Source organism: Diplotaxodon limnothrissa, linkage group LG1, assembly GCF_057381915.1.
Source record: "Diplotaxodon limnothrissa isolate DT_005_m linkage group LG1, D_limnothrissa_male_GT1.1, whole genome shotgun sequence".
Lineage (NCBI taxonomy): Eukaryota > Metazoa > Chordata > Actinopteri > Cichliformes > Cichlidae > Diplotaxodon > Diplotaxodon limnothrissa.
In genome coordinates, this window is record NC_140596.1 from 24,101,820 (window position 1) to 24,122,621 (window position 20,802).

General features: G+C 42.9%; 1 protein-coding gene across 2 annotated transcripts in view; it reads right to left on the minus strand.

The window, feature by feature from the left end:
* Positions 1-3,770: 3,770 nt before the first annotated feature.
* Positions 3,771-20,802, minus strand: part of ankrd11 (ankyrin repeat domain 11) — a 116,662-nt gene continuing 99,630 nt past the window's right edge. The window contains exons 5-14 of one of the 2 annotated variants that reach the window (XM_085345095.1): positions 15,936-16,109; positions 14,753-14,953; positions 14,502-14,644; positions 13,286-13,433; positions 8,699-13,160; positions 5,926-8,599; positions 5,740-5,838; positions 5,274-5,417; positions 5,089-5,181; positions 3,771-4,910 (exon numbers count right to left, since the gene is read on the minus strand). In XM_085345095.1, coding sequence (XP_085201221.1) covers positions 4,725-4,910; positions 5,089-5,181; positions 5,274-5,417; positions 5,740-5,838; positions 5,926-8,599; positions 8,699-13,160; positions 13,286-13,433; positions 14,502-14,644; positions 14,753-14,953; positions 15,936-16,109 — 8,324 coding nt within the window. In that variant the 3' untranslated portion in view covers positions 3,771-4,724. Of the gene's footprint in view, positions 4,911-5,088; positions 5,182-5,273; positions 5,418-5,739; positions 5,839-5,925; positions 8,603-8,698; positions 13,161-13,285; positions 13,434-14,501; positions 14,645-14,752; positions 14,954-15,935; positions 16,110-20,802 lie in introns of both variants that reach the window. The other variant, XM_085345035.1, reaches the window with a different exon arrangement.

Below are 20,802 nucleotides of genomic sequence, written 5' to 3' on the forward strand. Positions count from 1 at the left end.
ATTTGACATTTTGCATGTCTCCAAGTCTGTGAGTGAACCGCACAGATTTTCCAAAATCCTGCCTCTGACATCCTCCACAGAATAATTAAATATATGAATTCAAATAATAATTAAAAGAACAATCTAACACTGAAAAATACTAAACTGACACTCATTGTTTTCAAAAAATAAAAACATGAACTGAAATAGTCCAAAATGAAACAAAAATACAAAAACAACAACACAAAACTACAATATCTCTGGGCAGCTCTATGAAAACACAAAAACCAAAATGCAGAGAACGGCTGGTAATATTTCAAAATTTTATTAACGAACATAATCTCTGAGGAACAACAGCAGTTCTCGCGCTCTCTGTACATGCAACTGTAGAAAATAACAATTTAGAATTTTTACTTTTCAGTTTTAGTCTCCCCCCCGTCCATACTCACTTTCAGTTTCTCTCTTTTTTGTTTTTGCTTTTTTATTAAATTTTTTGTGTCTTTTTTTCCACGTTTAATTTTTTTTGTCACTTTTTTCTTTTTTGCAGGAAATCAACAACAGCTAGAGGTGAAAGTACTGGATTTCTGTTACAGCACTGACGATAGCATCAACAAACCCATCGTGAACCAACCCTCCCCCCTTTAGCTGCTCCATCAATATGTACACAAATAAACTACATTGTACAAATAAAAAAAAGAAAAAAGAAAAAGAAAAAAAAAAGTTACATTGTTACATCATAATCACCTGCAGCGAGCGCGACACGGCCCGTTGCTGTTAGAACCCCACATTCTACGCAATTTTTCAGACTAGTACAAAGAGGAGGATGCAAAACGTCCTGGGAGGTTTTATTTACAGAGCTATGTACAGTATGTCTCTTTCACGCATTACAAGGAGGAAAATTTACACAGCGGAGACCAACTTCAACTCAAAACATACCACAGGTGCCAGAAAAAAAAAAAAAACGAAAACAAAATAAATGATAATAAATAGGTTATTTCCCACCATTTAAAAGAGTAGTTCTCCATGCTTTTTATTAGTCATAATCCATTCTAAAAAATAAAATAAAAAGGAACAAAGAATTAAAAAAAAACAAAAACAAAAAGGCTTGAAATCGTGATTCTACATAATGAAACTAAATCATGTATATTTTTATGTCCAGTAAGAAAACACAACAAGTCTAAAAACAAACATTATGAGCGAATGTGAGTAGAGTAGAGGTAATATGTTGCTGACTGAGGTGGTGTCAGGCTAGCATCTGTATCACCACGGCCAAGAGCTCTACTATGCATCTGCTGTGTGTCTCTGTATCTTAGCCAAATATTCACGCCGGATGATCAAAGTGAATGGATGTGTGTTTGGTCTATTGCTCTGGGGAACGGAAGGGGGGAGGGAGATCACCTGTCGGCTGTGTCGACCATCACCATTTCAAGCCTTTGTAGGTTGTTAAACATACGAACGATGGCAGAAGTACGAACAAAGGCAGGGCTATGAAACTGTTTTTATGTTTTGTTTTCAAAAAAAAAAAGAAAAAGAAAAAAAAGAAAGAAAGAAAGGTGCCACTCAAAACGGAAACGCTCTCGATGTGTTGTAAACAATAGTGAGAGGGTGTCGGTCAGGGCGTTGTAGCGGTATACATTCTGCTCAATAAGCAACGTGATTGACATGCCACTGGTTTTTATACAGAACAGAACCCCTCCCCCAAAGATAAAACACAACAACATTCAAAGCTACATACACTTTTTGCTAAAAAACACACAAGGATTCTTGAACAAAAGACACCCGCGACCCTCGTCCCCAAAACTGTAAGAAACCAACAGTAAAATAAAAACATGAGTTTTAAAAAACAATTTTTCCAGACTTTTTGTTTCCAAACATATACCAAACCAGGGTGTGTGTGTGTCTCAAAATTAAAAGAAAAAAAATAATACCCAGGACAATACATCTAGCCACCTTGTCTGCACAGTGTAATAGCAACAACCATTGCACTTGACTAGACATACCATACACAGCTATGCTGACTGACAGTGTGTAAATAACTTAAAAGTTTAGGATCAGAATATTGCCATCAGGATACGTGAGCAGCTTTCACACACAAGACCGTGTGCGTGGGGCAGGTCGGGAAAGCTTTTCAAAACCCACTAAAAACAGAGAACCAATACAAGTCATCACAAATCAACGGTTCAATGGGATCCTTTAGTTTTTAAAAGTCAGTCTATTCAGCATTAACCTATTTCTTCCCCCCTCCACTGCTTCTGTTGACGTCTGTTCACTTTTTGGTTTGTTCTGAGAAGATTTGAGTCTGGTAACCTGTCTCCTCGGGCCTGACACAAGACACCACACAACTGAATAATAACAGGAAGTAACCGAAACATTTAAAATCCCTGACCACACTAGCCCCAGCCCCTTGTAGGATAAAAAATAAAAAAGGAGGACAACGTGACTTGGTTGTTGAGCCTATTCCCGTGATTTTAAGTGGGTGTTGTACTGGAGTCCTAACATGGAAATTAACACCTTTAAAATCTACTTTAAAAACACCCGTCTAAGTGGAAGGCCTCAGGTCTGCTGAGCCATGAATAAGTGTTTTTCTTTCTGACACACTGGCACCACCTAGTGAGTAAAAGTTGTAACAGCACCGTGAAAATAAGCTGCTCACCAGTACTGTGACATAAGGGGCTGACAGACTGACAGTGTTTTTAGGAGTCTGTGAGGAATGAAAATGTCTCTGTGCCTGTTACAACTCTTCAGTCAGTTCAATGTGAAGTCAGACACTGGGAGGACAGGACGAGTAGTGAAGCGCTGAAAGACCCGTGTCTTGTTGGTTTTAGACGGTGACGTTGTGCGATGATTCATAAAAAAAAAAAGTCAAATTGCTTTCTTTAAATTAAAAACAAGCGAAATAATAATTTCAAACAGTTCTACACTCATATGGTTTTGCTTGTGAATGACATCTCTCTTCCATCCCACCCATATATATATATATATTTATTTATATACTTCTGTGTGACTTTGCCCAACAATGAGTACATTTTTTTTTTTCACTGAAAAAGGCATTTTCTTGGTTCGAAAATTTTCAGATATAATTGTGTAGTAAAGCAATGAATAATAATCCTCTGTCTATTCTTTAAATAAATCCTCAACAACTATTCTGCTACATCTGAGGGGGCTGTATGGTTGTCGGCCCGTGAGAGGCCCATTTGAATGCAGAAGTGTTCTCTGTCAGCTGCTTGTGTTGCGGTGACTCGGGTCCAGGCGAGCCGCCTCACCTAACCCCGGATCGAGTCAAAAAATGGGATTATACAACTGTGCACTGGAGTCTTTCAATACTGACAGAATCGTGTACATGTTTTGGCCCATGGATATGAAGGGGGAAAGTGCTGCCCAAAAGTGAACTGTACATAAAAAGATAATTTTTATTTCTTTTATGTTTTTTTTTCTTTACACTTAACTGAGTGATATTACAGTACATAGGTTATTTACAACTGTGCAGTAATGTGTGGCAAAATAAATTATCTAGAAGGCAGCAAGAATACATTGGTTAACGAATATAAAAACTGTACATAATTTACGGAATACAACTTTTTTTCAGTTTTCTTTTGTTTGTTTTTTCCATTAAACTAATATTGGCTCTGTAGTGTTTCAAGTCACTTCCTCAGAAACAATGAAATGCCCAAGTAAAGAAATAGACAAAAACAATATTTCTCTCCTGCCAAAAACCACAATTTCTCAAATAGTCTCTTTGAATCTCAACATTCGTTGTGTTTGTTTCTTCTGGTTGTCCTGTCCTGTGTGTGTGTGGTTTCTTTTTTTTTTTTTTTTTTCCTTTTTTTGCAGTCCATGGCGGTCTGATGTGTTTTGTGGTGGAACGAGCGGGATCACTGAGGAACACTCCGGTCTGTCCTCAGAGATCCGTTCATGTCCTCTTTTGTTAAGCCAGGCTGAGAGGCTGCACGAACGGTCTCTTCCTCTCAGACACTGGGCCCTGACGTGCACACACATCGTGACCCCCACCCTCTCTTGCTTTGTTCCAACCTGCTGCAGCCTTTGTTTCACTACTGTTTAGCCAAGCTCGGTGCAGTGTGAACAGAGAGGGCGTCCTCTGGGTATCTGGGTCTCATAGCCCTGAAAGTGGCTGCTTCTAACCTCCTGGATCAATTTAAGGATCCACACAATTCACCACGGCTCCACTGACTGCATCTGGGTCAGCGCTGGACTCTGTCAAGATCTCCTGGCCCATGTGGAGACTCGTGTCAAAAAGAAGGAGGCGTCTCCTCAGTCCTCCCCCAGGACAGGCACCACTCTGTTGGGAGAGCTCTTCTCTGGTAGATCCCACAGTAGCAGCGGTGGTGGTGGGTACTGAAGCAGGAACCACAAACGAATGCAGAAAATAAATCTGTCCTCCGTCTCACCAAAACTAAGCGATGAGGAGGTGTGTCCCAGTGCCAGAGCCTCAAAGCAAAAACTGTTTCTGCTTCTCTCGCTCTGATCAAACAAACGCATAAAAACTTTGAGGATGAAAGTGCAAGTTGTGTATTTTCTTTTCCCCCATTAAAAACATTTTTTTCTTTCTTCACGGAAGGGAATCGAGAGCAAGTTTTTCAGCTTTATTCTTTTTCTAGAGAATAAATTTTTTCCCCCTCTATGGTCCTCTCTCAAACTTGCTAGCCCTTTCCATTCGTTCGGTTCAACGAAGTCTCCTTGATAAGAAGTGATTGAGACTAAGTTTTCTCTCTGTGGGAAGCGGTATGTCACGCGGGCAGCAGGACAAAGTCGTCGTTGACATCGACCATTGGCACGTAGAAGGACGGCACTTCGTTGACGCACAGGGATTTGTGCCCCGCTGGGTCCAGTTCTTGGACTTTCAGCTGCCACTCCATTCTTTGCACCGCATTGAGAGCTGCTGCCTCGTGCTGCTGTCGCATCAACAAACACGTCTGGGGAAGGAAAAGCATAGCATGAATATAGTGACTATGCACACAGGTCATGGTTCTCATATGTAGAGATGTACCATTAAATATGTAATATCGGCATCAAGATGGCATTTAGCAAAGTCAGTGGTTGTTACTTTGTGCTTCTATTATCAGTTATTTTGTGCAAAGTGCCAGTATTTACCTTCATGCGGTCGTATTTATCATCCACGTCCTGGATCCAGGAAATGAACTGCCGCGCATTGAAGCGATCTCTCACAGATTTGTTCTCATCACCCTAAGAATGCAGAAAAAGTAAGAATGTGGACTAAGTAATGGACATAGAAATACTTAACACTTGTTTTTTTGAGATACTGATACATTTCCCACCTGGCTCTCCGATGGCATATTGTACACTTCAGAGTCCAACAGCATGGTGCAGGCGCTGAACGGCACAGCCTGATTGGCTATTGTCCTGGCTGCCCTGCAGTGGACCCTTAAAACCTCCTGTTCACATGAAACAATCAGCTTCTCCTGTGAACAGCAAGCACAACACAGAAAGAAATAAACATTGATGATATGAAGAGGAACATCATTGCGTCAAACAAATGGCTGTCATTCAAGTAAGTGAGATATATGAAACAGATTTGTTCACTTTGGCTTCACCAAGGCGTGGGGACTATGCCGATTTCACTTGCATTTCCATTTAAAAAAGGCTTTGATCTTTTATCAAAGAAGTGCTCCCAGCGTTTGGTGCACATGTGTATTGTTGATTGTATAAAAAGCAGGGAAGGAGTGAGGAATGAGTGAATTTAGGACAGTGAATGATCCTGAAGTATAAATGACACTTTCTTACCCGTTCTATGCTGTGTTGCAACCTAAGCTTGCCCCTTACTGCCTCTTGTTGCCTAAAGAGCTCCTTCAGAGGTTCTGACAGTGATGGAGGTGGAGCAATCTGATAAGCAAAACACAGCACAGCATTAATACCATTACATTGCAGGATAAGATTATTTTGAAATGGTGCAAAGACACCAGAACTTACCACAGGGATGTGCAACTTGCTGAGAGGCTTGCCATCGAGCAGGTAGGAGCCAGTGTAGGTTACATATTCAGCGTAACACTGTGGAGCCTGAGGCGTGATGTAGCAGAGAATCTTCCTCTTTTCCTCAATCTTCTTCCTAATCTGCAGATAGTCAAAGTACGGGTTGGAACGTTCGCTGCGGTAGGGTTCAATGTCGTCTAGCTTGATGGCATTGACCACTACAGCTAAAGTCTGCTGTATCATCTCCCTGGTCTGCTGCATGGCTGTATTTACCAGCTGAACCTGGACTTGCTGCCCTGTAGAACGTGGAAACTTCCTCTTCCGTGGGTGCTGGGTTTGAGATTCCTCTTCGTCGACAGGAAGAGGACGACCTTTTGTTGTCTTGCTGAGAACCACCGTAGAAGTCGTCACAGATACTGCTGGGGTCAAATTAGAAGCAGTAGACGGGACACTAAGCCCAGAGTCTTTCTCTTTCTTCAGAGCTGTAAAGGAAGATGCTGAGGTGGGTGTTGGGGTTCTAGTAGGAACTGGGTTAATGCTCACCACCGGACTGGTTGTCACTGAGGTGGCAGCGGTAGATGAGGTTATAATGCTAGAGGTAGGAGGGGTGGCAACGGCAAAAGCAGCAGCTGGATTGTTCTTGGCGCGATTTCGGGTCATCCTTTGCGGGATTTCATCCACCTTCTTGGGAACATCTACAGGGGTGGACACTGTGGTCAAGGTCACCAATGTTTGCTTGGATGTGTCCTGAGTGTCCTGTGGCTCCATGGAGGTGGAGAGGGTGACCACTTCTGGGATCTGAGGAAGAGGACTGCAGGACACAGGCTCTGGTACAGCCTCAGGCATCTCCTCCTGTCTCGTGTCCGGCTTGACAGCAGGCACAGAGTCCAGGGTTATATGCAATGACTCAGAGTGCGAATGCATCTGTATATGTGGTTGCTGACTGGCATCTGATTTTACAGATGTATACAACATGCTGGGATCAGACTCATCCGATCCCCCATAAGGTAGTTTTCTTTCCAAAATGCTGCTCTGTTGTTGGTTAAGTCCCACTGAGCTGTTGACAGGCACACTTTGAGGCTCGGGGTCCAATTCCTGCTGGAAAGGGGCACGTGGTGATGGCACAACAAAGTCCTGTCTAGCAGATTCCCCTAAGCCTAAGTCTCCAGCAGAGCGTGAGGTCTTTGCTAGGGTTGGCAGGTCTACTTCCATGATGTCCAGATCCTCTCTGTCTGTAATAGTGTGTCTAATGTGGGTCGACACACTCTTGTTGTGATCAGCAAGTTCAGGTTCCCCAGACTCAGCTTCTTCTGACTTGTCTGGCAGTGGAAGGTCAGGCAAGGAGAAAGGTCCCAGGTCGTCTTCATCAGCTGAAAATGGATCTTCCCAGGGAACCACAGGCTCAGGGCCCACAGCTGGAGCCATGTGAGTTTCAGCGGCAGCACTGAAACTGTGTGTGCTCTGTCTGCTGTCTGGTTCCACACATGTTGTCTCTGTCTCCACCTGGTGTCCCTCTTCGATGCTCGGCTTGTTGCAGTCTGGAAAGAAGGACTCCAGCCTATTGGAGGAAGAAGAGTTGTTTAAATAGTTGGGGTCCTCATCCATAGCAGTGTCTGGCCTCTCTGGAGAGGGTATATCAGCCACAGCCTCCTTCTGCTCATCAAAGTCCTCTGGGTCATCTTTGTGCCACCTGCTCCAGGTAGCATAAGGGGAAGTGACAGAGGGGTGTCCAGACAAGGGCTGCATGTCATTATCAGAATGGGAGTAAGGGCTGGTTATTTTGGAGACAGCAGCCTCTATTTCTCCATATGTCCTGTGGGGAGATTTCATATCCATGTCATTGTTCCAACCCATGTTGTGATCGAAACAGTTCTCTCCGTGGTCAGCTGCAGGATGTGTGGGGGACAGTTGGTGGACTTCTGGCTCATGCTGGTCTGGAGACTCTGCAGGCCAGCTCTTCTGCAAAGGATCCTCAACTTGAGGAGAAAACGAGCATGGCTCCCTTGTTTGGTCCGGCTCATCCACTGCACAGTGCTCTCCATCAAGTCTCTCATCCATGTCGCCCTCTTCCTCCTCCTCTTCCTCCTCCTCCTCCTCTTCTTCTTCTTCCTCTTCTTGTTCTTCTGTGACAGATGGAAGATTTGAGACGACCAGATTAGGCTCGCTGTGGTGGTGCTCCGTGATATCGTCGATATCCAAGGGTGGCAAGGCAGCTGGAGCTGGAGTTGGTGGTGCTGCAATGTCAAAGCATGGCTCCTGGGGGTCTGGCCTGTGAACTGGTGTCGACGGTTTGGGCAAGAAATTGTTGTACACACTTTCAGGAAGGTGTTCATTACCGTCGTTGCCAGCAAGAGTTGGTGTTGCTGCATCTGGTGTTTGATAGGATGGCTCTCGCCGAGGTGACGGTACCCTTATTGGAGGAAAATACGTAGACATCAACTCCAATCTATCCAGAGTTGCAGATTTGTCCTCGAGAGGCTGACAGGCAGACGTCTGATCAAATTCCGCCCCTGGATCATTCTGCTGTCGAAGAAACTTGTTTGCCTCTGCCTTGAACTCATCTTCTAGAGGGCGGCGGACATCAGAGGATGCAGAACGACTGACAAGGGGGAGCTGGAGGTTCTTCGCAGGGGTAGGACATGTGCCCTCCGGAAAAGTCTGGGGGTTAGAGTACCTGCTAGTGGACAAAGAGAAAAACAAAACATTAAGCCTCAGTCCAAAACAATCAAACTATAACATTAGTAACATGCAGTGTGTCTGAGTATTAAAATACCTTTCAAAGAAGGATGGGGAGCAGGCATTCATTGACATAGTCATTGCAGACGAGTTCTGACAGTCCAGCGGATCCAGCATAATGTCAGGGTAATCCTCTGCACTACAGGATGGTGTACGTGGAGTTTGCATTACGTCCTCGAAGCTGGGGCATGACATGACAGGTGTAGGTGTGGGAACACCAGTTGGCCTGCTTTGATCTGGCCTGGGAGAAGCAGGGAGGTTGTCCTTGATTTGGTGGCCAGGGAGCCAATCCTTTGAGTTCTGATTATCAGTAGGCTGGAACTTTCTGCCTGGAGACATCATTTGGGCCGGGAGACCAACATCCTTCAGCTTCTTCTCTTTAAGACCAGACTCAAGGCTGTTAGATTTCTTGGATGATAGCTCACTGCGGCTTTTCCGTATTTCCTCTGTAGACTTGGTTTTGTCTTTTAGTTTTGGGTCGCCAGACTTGGGTCTAAGCTTCTCCATCTGCTTCATTTTTTCTCTGTATTTCTTGAGCCGCTCTTCATTCTCTTGGTCTTTCTGACTCAACATCTGACCAAAACTTGTCATCTGAGAATCCCCATCAACCAACAGTTTTTCACGTGGTCGATTATCTTTCCTTGCATTGTCTTTGGGCTGAGAGAGCTTTTCATTTTCATCCTTAGCCTTAGATTTATTGTGGTCCAGTCTGTTGTCTTTGTCTAGCGTATCCCGATTTCTGTCTTTTTTCATATCAAATTTAGGACTGTCTTCCTTTGACCGGTCCTTCAGAACAGTGACCTGTGGGCTGTCTTTCAACCCTGACTTTGCGTCATCTTTGGAGTGTTTAAATGACCCAAAGCCATCGATATATTTATTCTTCTCTTCCTTAATTTTTTCTTTATGCTTTTCCTTTTTCTTTTTGTCTTTCATTCTGTCACTTATGACGCCAGTTCCTTTGTCTTTGTCCTTTTTGGACATCTCCTTCTCAAATTCTAATGTCTTATCGAAGTCGTCCTCTCCGTCTCCCTTACCTCCGTATGGGAATGTGTAAGGGTCTGCCTCTAGAGGCATAGGCTCTTTCTCAAAAGGCAGGCTCTCTCTGCGGCCGTAGGACTCTCTAATTTCTTCTGTTTTGTCACGTTTGTCTCCTTTGTCTTTTTTTGTCTTTTCCTTCTCCTTGTCATGGCTTTTCTTGGATGAGGACGAAGAGGAGTGCCGATGCCTCTCTTTCTCTCTGAACTTGTCTTGTGGCGTAGATATGGACAGGGAGTCTCTTCTGTCCTCGGCCATATCAGGCAGGCTGATTGAGTCATAGTAACTGGTGAGGACCGGATCGTGACCTCTGTCAGTGAAACTGTCGGAGGAGATTTCACTGTTCTTGTCATTGGAGTCATCCTTGTAGTCATTCATAGCCTCCTCCTCCAGTTTTTCTAAGAGAGACTTCTCATTCTCCCCGCTTCCTTTCGAGGGCTTTCTTTCCTTGGAATGGTCCTGCTTGTCTTTATATTTGCTCTTGGTTTTTTCCTCGCTCGTGTCCCTTTTGTCCAGAAGCTTCTGCTTGTTTTTCTTCTCTTGGTTTGAGTCCACTGACATCCTGTCTTTCCTCTCCTTATGTTTTGTATCTACCGGGTCTTTCCTGTCCTTGCCGTGTTTCTCCTGGGAGCCTTTCCTCTCTTTACCTGTGTCAAATGTGGCCTTATCCTTCTTCTTATCTTTGTGCTCTTTGTCTTTTGCCTTTTCTGTGTTATGTTTACTATCTGCAGAAGATTTTCTTTTTTCTGAAGGGAAGTGATCCAGCTCATCTTGATCGGGTGTCGAATCTTTTCTGATGGAATCAGACACCAGTACCCCACCGCTGTAGCTGTCGTCGTCATCATCGCTTTCATCAGTGAATATGTCGGCTATTTTGTACCACGTTTTCTCCCGGATCTTCTCAGTTTTTCTTTCCTCTTTCTTTACCTCCAAGAAATCTTTCTCCCGATCTGAATGTTTGTCTTGAGAGGCCTTCTCTTTCTTTTCCTTTGTCTGTTCTGAAGACATCTTTCGATCTTTGTCTTTGCCATGAGAGTCTTTATGTTTGTCTTTGGCCCCCTCCTTCTTGTCTTTGGTACTCCGGTCAGCATCTTTATCCTTGACAGTTTTTTCTGTGGAGCTTTTATCACTCTTGTCCTTCTCCTGATCAGCTCCTCTGTCTTTTGTTTTCTCTTTGTGCTTGTCAGCTTTTGTCTTTTCCCGTTTCTCCATTCCCTCACCCTTCTTTTCTTTCTCCTTCCCAGAGTGGTTCCTTTCTCTGATATCACACGATTTACTGACAGGATCAATGTCTTTGAAGAAAGTATCATTGCCATATTCATCTCTTATCGATTCCTGCTTGATTTTGATATCCTTTCTTTCTTTCATGAACTCATACGAGTCTTTACGGTCTCGACTGCTGTCCAGAGAATCCTTGTCTTTTTTGTCCTTGGCTGCCTCTGTGGACTCTTTCCTCTTCTTTTCTTTCTCAACTGAGTGGCTGGAGTTTAATTTTTGTTTTTCTGACCAGTCTTTCTTCTTTTCGTTTGTCTTTTCCGAAGGGTCCTTGTCTTTTTTCTTAGAAGTAGCCTCCTTTTCTGATCTCTTCTCATTGTGGTCTGATTTCTTGTCCTTGACTTTGTTTTCTTTCCTCCTCGTCTCCTCCTTAACAGTCTCAACAATAAGTTTAACAGAATTATTGGCTTTGTAGTCCTTGTACTCTTTGACAGGAGCATCCCAGCTGTCGTCACCATAGAGGGAGGAGTCAGAGGACATCTCAGAGCCCCATCTGTCATGATGGTCATCGGAGGCACTGAGTTTTGTGTCCTCCAAGTTGAGGAAACGATTAACGTCATAACTTTCGTACTCAGACTCCTCTTTCTGTACTTTGTCTTTTTTACACTTCTCCTTATCCTCCTTGGCATTTTTGTCCTTTTCCGCCTTCAGATGTTTTTCCTCTTTCTGCTCACTTTTCCTGTCTGTCTTTGAGGAGGACTTCTCCTTAGACTTTTTCTTTTTCTCCTCTTTGTGAGCTTTTTGTTTATCTTCCTTGGGTTTCTCCTTCTCTTTGACGTTCCTCTCCTTGTCAGATTTTATAGGCTTTTCCCTCTCCTCCTTATTTAACTTGTCCTTGCTGGAGTCCTTTGTTTTCTTGTTTTTCTCCTCTTTTGTTGTTCTGTGCAGGTCTTTTCCCGAGGACCAATCCTTATCCTCAGACTTTGTTTTCGAAAACCTGTCCTCCTTTTTCGAATGGTCTTTTTCATGTTTGGATAATTTGACTTTGCTCTCAGCTGGTGATTCTGACTCAACAATTAGGGACTTTTGCCTCGAATCATCAAAATCAAAAGAATAGCTCTTAACAAATTTCTCATTCATATCTTGATTAAGCACTAGACTAGGAGCTTTGTCCTTCTCCTTATTTTTGTGCTTGTGCTTCACTTTATGCTTTTTCACCACTTTGCCATCCACGTCAGTTTTGGAGATGGTGCTCTCTGTATTTTTGTAGAGCTCTGAGTTTTTCTTTTCCACAGTGTTACTGTGCACGTTGTTATTCTTCTTTTTGTTTTCCTGCGCTTTCCTCTTTACTTGTTTTATCGACTCCACGCAGGAATCTTCAGCTTCAGAGGAGTAGTCAGACCCACTGGACAGTCTAGTTCTGACCGAATCTGAGAGCGAACTGACGTCTGACCATGTGGGAGACGAGACGGTCTTCCAGTTATCCGTCCTCCACTGCTTTGGATGCTGTTCTGCTAAAGACGGCGTCTGTTTCTGAGAGTTCAAGTTTCCATGGGAGGAGGAGGAGGAGGAGGAGGAAGCATTAAAGCCTGGAGAGTCTTTCAGGTTTGCTGCAGAAGAGTCTTTTATGCTATTTGAGCCCTTATCGTCCTCACTCTCCAAATCCGCGCAATCGGAGTCAGACGTACAGAATTTGTCGTTGACTTTACCAAACCGGACTTCTTTACTGACACTATTTTTACTGTCCTTCTTTCGCTTCTTCTTGACTTTATTCTTGTCTTTTTGTTGTTTAGAGCTCATGCTGCCAGAGTCTCTAGTCTTAGTATTTGTTTGCTGGGCTTGTTGCCGTGGCGTAGGCGCTGGCGTGAAACACAACGTCCTATCATCCTCGTCTGAACTATTACTGTCAGAGATGATCCGCCTGCCAGGTTTCTTTGGTGTGAGCGAGTTGCTTTTGGAATAGGTTTTAACCTCCATCTTGGGTATAGAGATGAAGCTGTTGGTCTTGCTTACTGAGTCCTTGCGGAAGTCTTTTTTCAAGAGGTGTTTATCGTCTACGGGAGGGACGCGTTCCTCCTCGTCATCCTCATCAAATTCGTATTCATCTTTGACAGGTGTGACGGCAGATTTAGGAGGGTCTGCGGTTTTCCCTTTTAACTTCGGGCCCTTCTCAACATCTGAGTCTGTGTTATTGCCATCAACAGAGCTGGACGGGGCAAACGAGGGGGCGTCTTCCTCCTCTGAAGATTCTGTAGAACATAAAGAGCACAAAGAGGACACAATTAATTTACTACTTATAGCCTCATGTATTTGAATAACTTTTGTAACAGTTGTGCAATTAGGTGACTCAAAGATTTAAGATTGAAAATGATACCTGATGAACTTTCTTCACTTGAGGTGTAAGTGCCTTTCCCCAGCAACAGATTGAGCATAGTTGGAGAGTTGGCAACCTTCAGTGGGGTTTCCCCTCTCCTGTTGCTTTGACGCGGGTCCCCTCCATACCGTAAAAGTAGCTTAACCACCTGAAAAGGATAAAACTTTAATGATTTTTTGCAATTTTAAAGGTAATATCAGCAACTTCTCAAGTGGTTCAAAGCTTAATAGGATAAAGAGTACAGAATTAATCTTCCACTTCAAAGTTGTTATTTAGTTACGACGAAGCTAGAGCGGGATTTTTGATGGACAGAACTTTTCCACACCAAAACCTCCAGACTTTACTGACAGCAGACTGGGTGATGTGGCGTCTCTGCAACCAATTTTAGTAAAATGCCAAAAGCCGTGTAGAGGTGAGAAAGTATGATGGTCTGAAGCTGCTTTCAGGCCAGGAGAATCAGAGTGAGACAAATTCTAACATCTGCAAAATAGCACCAAGTAAGGGGTGGTCTTCAAAATGTTTTCTCAGTGGGGTTGTCTAAAAAAGATTCTCAGATACTAATCAATACTAAATGTTTAATTGGATCAATTTGCGACAGCATTGATACCAACAGTGCCATCTTAACCTCACACAACACTGCTGCAGACAGGCAGGAACACTTTATTGACACTGGTGGTGATTAGTCTTGGATGTCAAAGATCAGCAGCAAAATTAATTTGATTATAAATCTGATTACACCATTACTTCCAGATGCTCCCTGTGGACACCTTTGTGGCCAAAAATGTCTCATTGACTTCTATTAAAACAACATCAACATCTCATTTCAATGCCATTACAGTATAAAACCATGCACGGCCAGCATTTGATTTTGAAGAAAAGTAGTGAGATTTGACATTTTTACTGTATTCCACTGGTGCGTGTACCTTTTTGCAATGAAGGTGTTGAAAGGGTAGAAAATTTGAGGACAGTTCAAGAAAAAAAGACTAGTGGTACGATTCAATTTAACCTGGTATTTAAACAAAACCACATCTAAACTCACTCTGTAGCCATCTTCTCACTTTTAAAACTCAGATTTTAATCTGACAAACTTGTTTTGATGGATCACAAATGGGCCACTGATCATTAATATTTTCATTCTTCTGAAGCCTGAAAACCTATTTTGTTCTTTACTATTAGCAACAATGACACACGACACCTTTGGCGGATTTATTTTTACCTTGAAATGTCCATTATTCGATGCATCATGTAGAGGGGTGTCATCATCCAGCCCCTTGGTGTTGACCTCTGCTCCGGCTGCCAGCAGCTGTTTCGCCACATCATAATACCCCCTGTTGCATGCTTCATGCAATGCAGTCCAGCCTGAACACAAGAAGAATTATAGTCAGAGAAGTGTAAACTCTAAATGAATCAATGGTACACTGCTACACACACAAAGCAAAGGCAAGCATAAAACAAAGATGCCCTTACCTGCAAAGTCTTTTACATTCACATCAGCTCCCTCGCTGATGAGCTCCTTGATGCGGCGTACCTCTCCACGGATTGCTGCTCTGTGCAGTCGAGTCTCTCCTCTCTCATTCCGTTTATTCACTTTGTCTTTGGTTTTAGATGCAGAGTTTGGCGTTCCCTTCTGACCCAGACTGGACTGTGACTGATGCTTTGGTGTTGTATCTGTAGGTAAGACATGCATATTTCACTTCAGTGCTGCAAGAGTCAGTCACACTCTTCTGGGAGAATTTACTCTAACTGTTTTTGTTTTGTTTACTACTTCTACTGTGAACAACAAGGTGCTATAACTGCTTACAGCCAGAAGGGGGCAATCCAACTCTAGCAATAAACAGCACAATTGCTGAACCTACTTTACTTGAGCTTATTTCATCACATTTACAAGATTAAATCCAATCCTTAATCACATTTACATTATTGAGTTTGTACAGCTATTGTCCCAAATGATATTTGAAACACACTCGCTTAATCTATGTCCATGCCCACAGGCAGGCAACAAAGAAATTAACATACAAATAAAAGCAGTTATAAGGTAGGATCAAACGAATTCAGTCTCAAATGTCAACAATGAGGGGAAAAAGTACAAACTTGTAACAATAGTTATATTTCACAAGTCTGAAAAACTTCCAGCTAAATTACTGTCGATCAAAAATAAAGTACAATTTTTGCAGAAATGGGAAGGTAGTAAACTTATAATAAGAAAAATAATCATCTAACACCAGAAAGGATAACTCAACACTTTCTCTGTTGTCATTTAGCCCAAATAGTGAGATTACGCCATCAGCTCCAGACGCAGTACAAACAGAAAAGCTGGTTTCATTTCCTTATGTACGGAATTTTATAAAAACAACTCCACTACTGTGGCGGCACGAATATGCAACCATTAAAGCAGCTAAAACAAAACACATATCACTGACATCAGAGGTTTAGATTCCAGCTAAGATGTGAAATAATTTTAACAAAGTGGTTCTGTTTAGAGGGACAGTATGACTGAGAAAATGCACAAAAACAATCAGCCCCAGCCTACAGCCCACCCTCACTGGTCTGCCATGCATGGATTCTACATATAAAGCTCCCTCCGATCCTTTTTTTCCCCAATGTCGGCTGTCCGTCCACAGAAGACGTGGCCTAAATGATAAACACGCACCTGGACTGTTGACGGACTCCTCAGCTGTCATTTGCATGAGCAAGGCCACCTGCTGCCGCTCGGAGAGGGGGTACCCGGCCCGGATCCCTGGCATCCCCATTCCAAACGGCAAGCTTGCCTTCCGGGTGTTGGTGGGCTCTTTTTTAATGCGTTTCCGCTCTGGACCTGGTTTCTCTGTAACGAGAGAGGAGAGAAGCAAGGTTAATATCGCTGCATGTGCAAAAAGCTGCATGATCATTCATACACAGACACACACAAATCTAATCTACTGATCCATGTGGTCAGGGAGAGTAACGGGAGCCTTATTAGTGCTACAACAGTAGAAGACATTAACTGTTATGAATTGGCAATTTTTAAAAGAACACTAAAGGCTCACAGCAGTAACACCACTTTCAAATGTTTCTAAAAGACAGATTATTAAAGTTCATAAATCAATAAATAACTAGTAAACATTCACTATGACACATCTCCAAAGGTGTTTTATGACTTTCCAGATCAAGTATAGAGTACTGTAGATCAGCACTGAGTCCAAACAGCTTCTTTACTGTTGGCATCAATCAAGTAAGTGTCATGTATATGTGAGAACAGCTGCTTTCATAAATGAAATTCAGACAATGTCAACATAATCTGACCGAGGGAATCAGATGTGGGCATTATCTGAAGTTGTCCTTTGTGACATGGTCAAACTGGAAATACCCTGCTTAGTTTTGGCAAGGACTGGCACCAGTGTACAGAAAGCAGGAGGCGGCACACACGACGCCCACACACTCCCATTGAATTCACTCTTTTAAAAAAAAGAAAAACTACCTGATCTATTCTCACAAGCACTAGACTGGTCAAGACTGGCTGCCAGGTAATTCTGAGGAAAGTTCAGGGCTGCACTGCTACGTGTGAATAGAGATTTACAGAGCGATAGAAGGTACTTTATTCTTCCCACAGGGAGGCATTTCTATATACCAGGGGCAATCTTTCAGTCACCAAATGAGCAACAACAACAAAAGCATTTTGTCAAACCAAAAAACAAAACCAAAAAAACAAAACCAAAAAGTATTCATTTTTATCAATAATCAATGGGTTTCTCCCTATTTATTTCACACATTTTATCCTCTTTTTGAATTTCCATAGCAAACCCTTTGCTACTTTCCATGACCTAAACGGGCCTCTGTGAAACAAAAACAAAAAGAAAACAAAGACTTGCTCGCTTACTGCATTCTGTAAATGCAGCCGTATGTGTGAGAGGTTTGTTGGCACCAGTGGGCGACTTTTGTGTTATTACCCAGCTGCCCTTAAAGAAGGGAGGGGCCAACAGGCAGTGTGTTTATGTCTGTCTGTCTCCAAGCCAATCAGCCAGAATGGACGAAAAAAGGAAAGAGGGTGTGACTTGGCACAACCATAGTTATTACGAAATAGCTGGTGTACATTTCAATTCAACATGGCCTTGCCAAGGTCACCACATGCCTGCCTGCCTGCCAGGATTACTGGAGACACAGTGCTACTGGACAAAAGCAGCTGCTCCACAAAGACACACCCAGCAATTATTTTCAGTGGCAACATACCATCTGATGACCCATACAGAGGGTAACGCTACACATGACTGCAGCGCTTCATTACCGAGGGGGTATCAAACCTCACAGTTATAATTCAAGCAACAATACAGGCCTCCGGTCATAGGGAGGAAGAAGCAAATTCAGACGTGCGTGTACAAAGACGCTGTGGACCAGTAGAAGGGTCTGAGTCTGATTTCTGAGCAACTTCTCTCACTCCCAGACTGGAAGCACTGCAGGCCACAAACACAAGTAAATAAGGCAAGAAGGAAGCATGGCAGCGCAGCCTTCCGGTGTCTAAAAACTTTCCAGGAAAATATTTTTCCACTCGCAAGTACAGGGCTGATGAACTTTCACTAACATCTGTGAATACTTAAAGCTAATGTACCCTCCACCCCTCTTTGATACAGTCTCACGTTCCCCAAAGCATTTGCCATTTAGACACATTCCTTCTGCTAAGCCTTTAACAGCAGGGACCACAGAAACAGCCCAAACATGTTTTTTTCAGCAGCAGAACAGAGAAAGAGCTAAGCTAGCTTTTCCAAGCTATGTTTATTAGACTGAGAAGCAGGAAGGCAGTTATTACCCAGCTGCACTTAAAGAGATCTGCTGCTAAACATACAAGACCCAAGTCTCTAATACAACCTTCATCACCAGTGGCAAAAAAACTGTCCTTCTGCGATACAGATCAGACTCTAGGCGACCACTCTAAACAGAAAAGAAGCACTTTCTATAAATCCATGCTGCATAATTATAATCAAATACAGCAGTTGCAGGAGGTATGATCACCATGTTAAAGGGAAAACTACAAAAGAAACACTAGCGAAGCAGCAATAATTATATTGTGAGAAATATGAGCATAAAAAAATATGCTCTTTCCATTCATGAAGGAAGGAATGTGACTTTGCTTTCACTACATTTTTGTCTGGTTAATCATCGTGGGAATTTTAAGGAAAGATACGGATCAAAATATTTGAAGAAAAAAGCTTGGTAAAATGCAACTGTGTTAAATTATCACCACACAAATCAAATTAACATGTCACATGTGGATTTCTGAATTAAAGAAATTAAACACAGTATGTCTGTCGGCTGGATGTCTATTTAGGCAAAACTGCAGGGCTTTTATGTGGCTTAGTAAAATGATATTACTCAGCTTAAAGACAGGGTTGAAACCTTACTCTCCTCACTGCCTGAAACTTGACTAACAAGATAAAGGAGGAGGAGACTGAAAAAGGAAGGAAAGCTGGGTAGGGACTATCACCCCATGACTAGCCTGCCTACCTGAGCCAGGAGGGAGGGAACCACATCAAACACAAATGTCGGGATATAATGGGGGCAGATTCTGATATGGTAGACAGACAATATGACAGTGTGAGCTAACGCCAAAACAAAGAGACTGTCTGCTTCACTTAGCCAACAGACACCATGACAAGAAGAACCGCTCCAACCAGCCAGACCAAGTCTGACCGTAACGCGGGAGCATCGAGCAATGTTCTGTTTAACGACCCAAAAAGTCGCATAAACAGGAAGCTAAGGGAGAAGAGGCAGGAAGTGGCCAACAGGATGTTTTCTCAATGATTCGCACTGAGCAAGAGAAAGTCAGAAATGTATAGAAAGAACATCATGTGGTGCAGGACGCTCTGTTTGTCAAACAGATGCAGTCAGTGAGTGCGCCTTCTGTCTTTTGTTTTTACTCATAAACATCGTGAATCTGGGAAGATAATCTATGCGTTATAACCAATTAGCGAGAATACATGTGTGCACTGAGGATCCTTGCACACCACTATCTGTTTTTATGACCTGTCTCAGCCAAAGCTTCTCAGACATGGCAATAATTAATATCTTAGAATGCTGCCAAAGAGGACAAAATGACTCAGTTTGAAAAGAGTAAGGTGAGCTGAAATTTCAAAAACACAAACAGAACAACTGATTGAGATAATGCCAACCACCCAGTCACATATCTGCGTCCTTTAAGTCTGCCCCTTTTTACATCCCCATCCCCAAAAAGGTAGTTGCTCCTTTTTTGCATCTGCCAGTAGCTGCGTATACTAATATCCCTTTTTCATTAAGACCTACTTGGCTTGACGTGACACAACTCAAGTCATGTAACTGATGCGCGTGGGGTAATTATAGCAACTCAGCCAAAAGTTGTTATTCTTATGTGACACAACACAACACTGTAGGGCGTCGAGGTGATGGTATACCTGCCGCTCTGCCTACAGCTTTTTTCCCCCCAGACTCTGAGACCATGGTGTTGGGCTTAGTGCTGCCAATTCCCTCGGGTTTAAAAAAAAAATTGCAGTTTTAATTTTTGCGAAGGAGTCGCTCTCATGTCATATTTTCACCTCAACTCAGATCGTCTGGAACCTGGGCTTAGTGCCTGGTACCAGACACTACCACCTAATGGAGCCAAGCCCAGCAGAGTAGGTACTAATTGAAAAGGGTTATAACTCAATGCCCAGACACAACCGTGTCAAGCACTTTTGTTGGTTACATCGTGGACTCTACAGAGGTTTACAGCAGAAGAAGAAATTAAACATCAGAAGATACAAATTGTTTTCCAGTAAAAAGAGCAGCAGCAGGAAGAAATTTGGTATTTACCTGCCTGCCCGTTACAATCCACGAGATTGTAACGGGCAGAGAATCCACGAGAGACGTGTGCGGACTAACTGAAAGACGTAGGCGTAGCTGCAGCATTGTGCCCCCAAAACACACTGACAGACCCTGTGCTTAGTGGGTGTATTCACAAGAGCTCCACCCCCAAATGATGTCATATTTCAAATTGTTTGGAATAGAAGGTCTGTGTATTTACACAACGCTGAAAATGCCTGCAGTGAAAAGATATTCAACAGCAGCTGAGCCGTGAGGAAAGTTCATGTAAAACTGGGCTAACTGACAGAATGCCATCACACAGTATACTATCGAATGATATTAGCCAGATGGTAATGGTCAATACTGATGATTATAAAAGCAAAGAAGGGATGGGATACACATAAGACACACCGTGCCTGAATAAAAAAATAAACAAAGACACAAAAAAGACCCATACTGGGTGATATAATTTTGATTGGAATATAATAGAAGGGTATACTGTACGAATTTTAAAAAACGTATTAATCGTGCTCTCTAAACAGCTATATTTATCCGTCACCAGTGTGCAAGCCACAAAGGAAATGAGCACTGGAAGAGAGGCACAGATTAAGAAGGGTGGGGGGGGGCTGTGACGTGTTCGAGGTGTAAAACTTTGCAGAGAGGTTAAAAACAGTCCCAGTAGGGTCAATTGAAAGGCCACAGACTACAAAACACACATATGTAGAAACGCC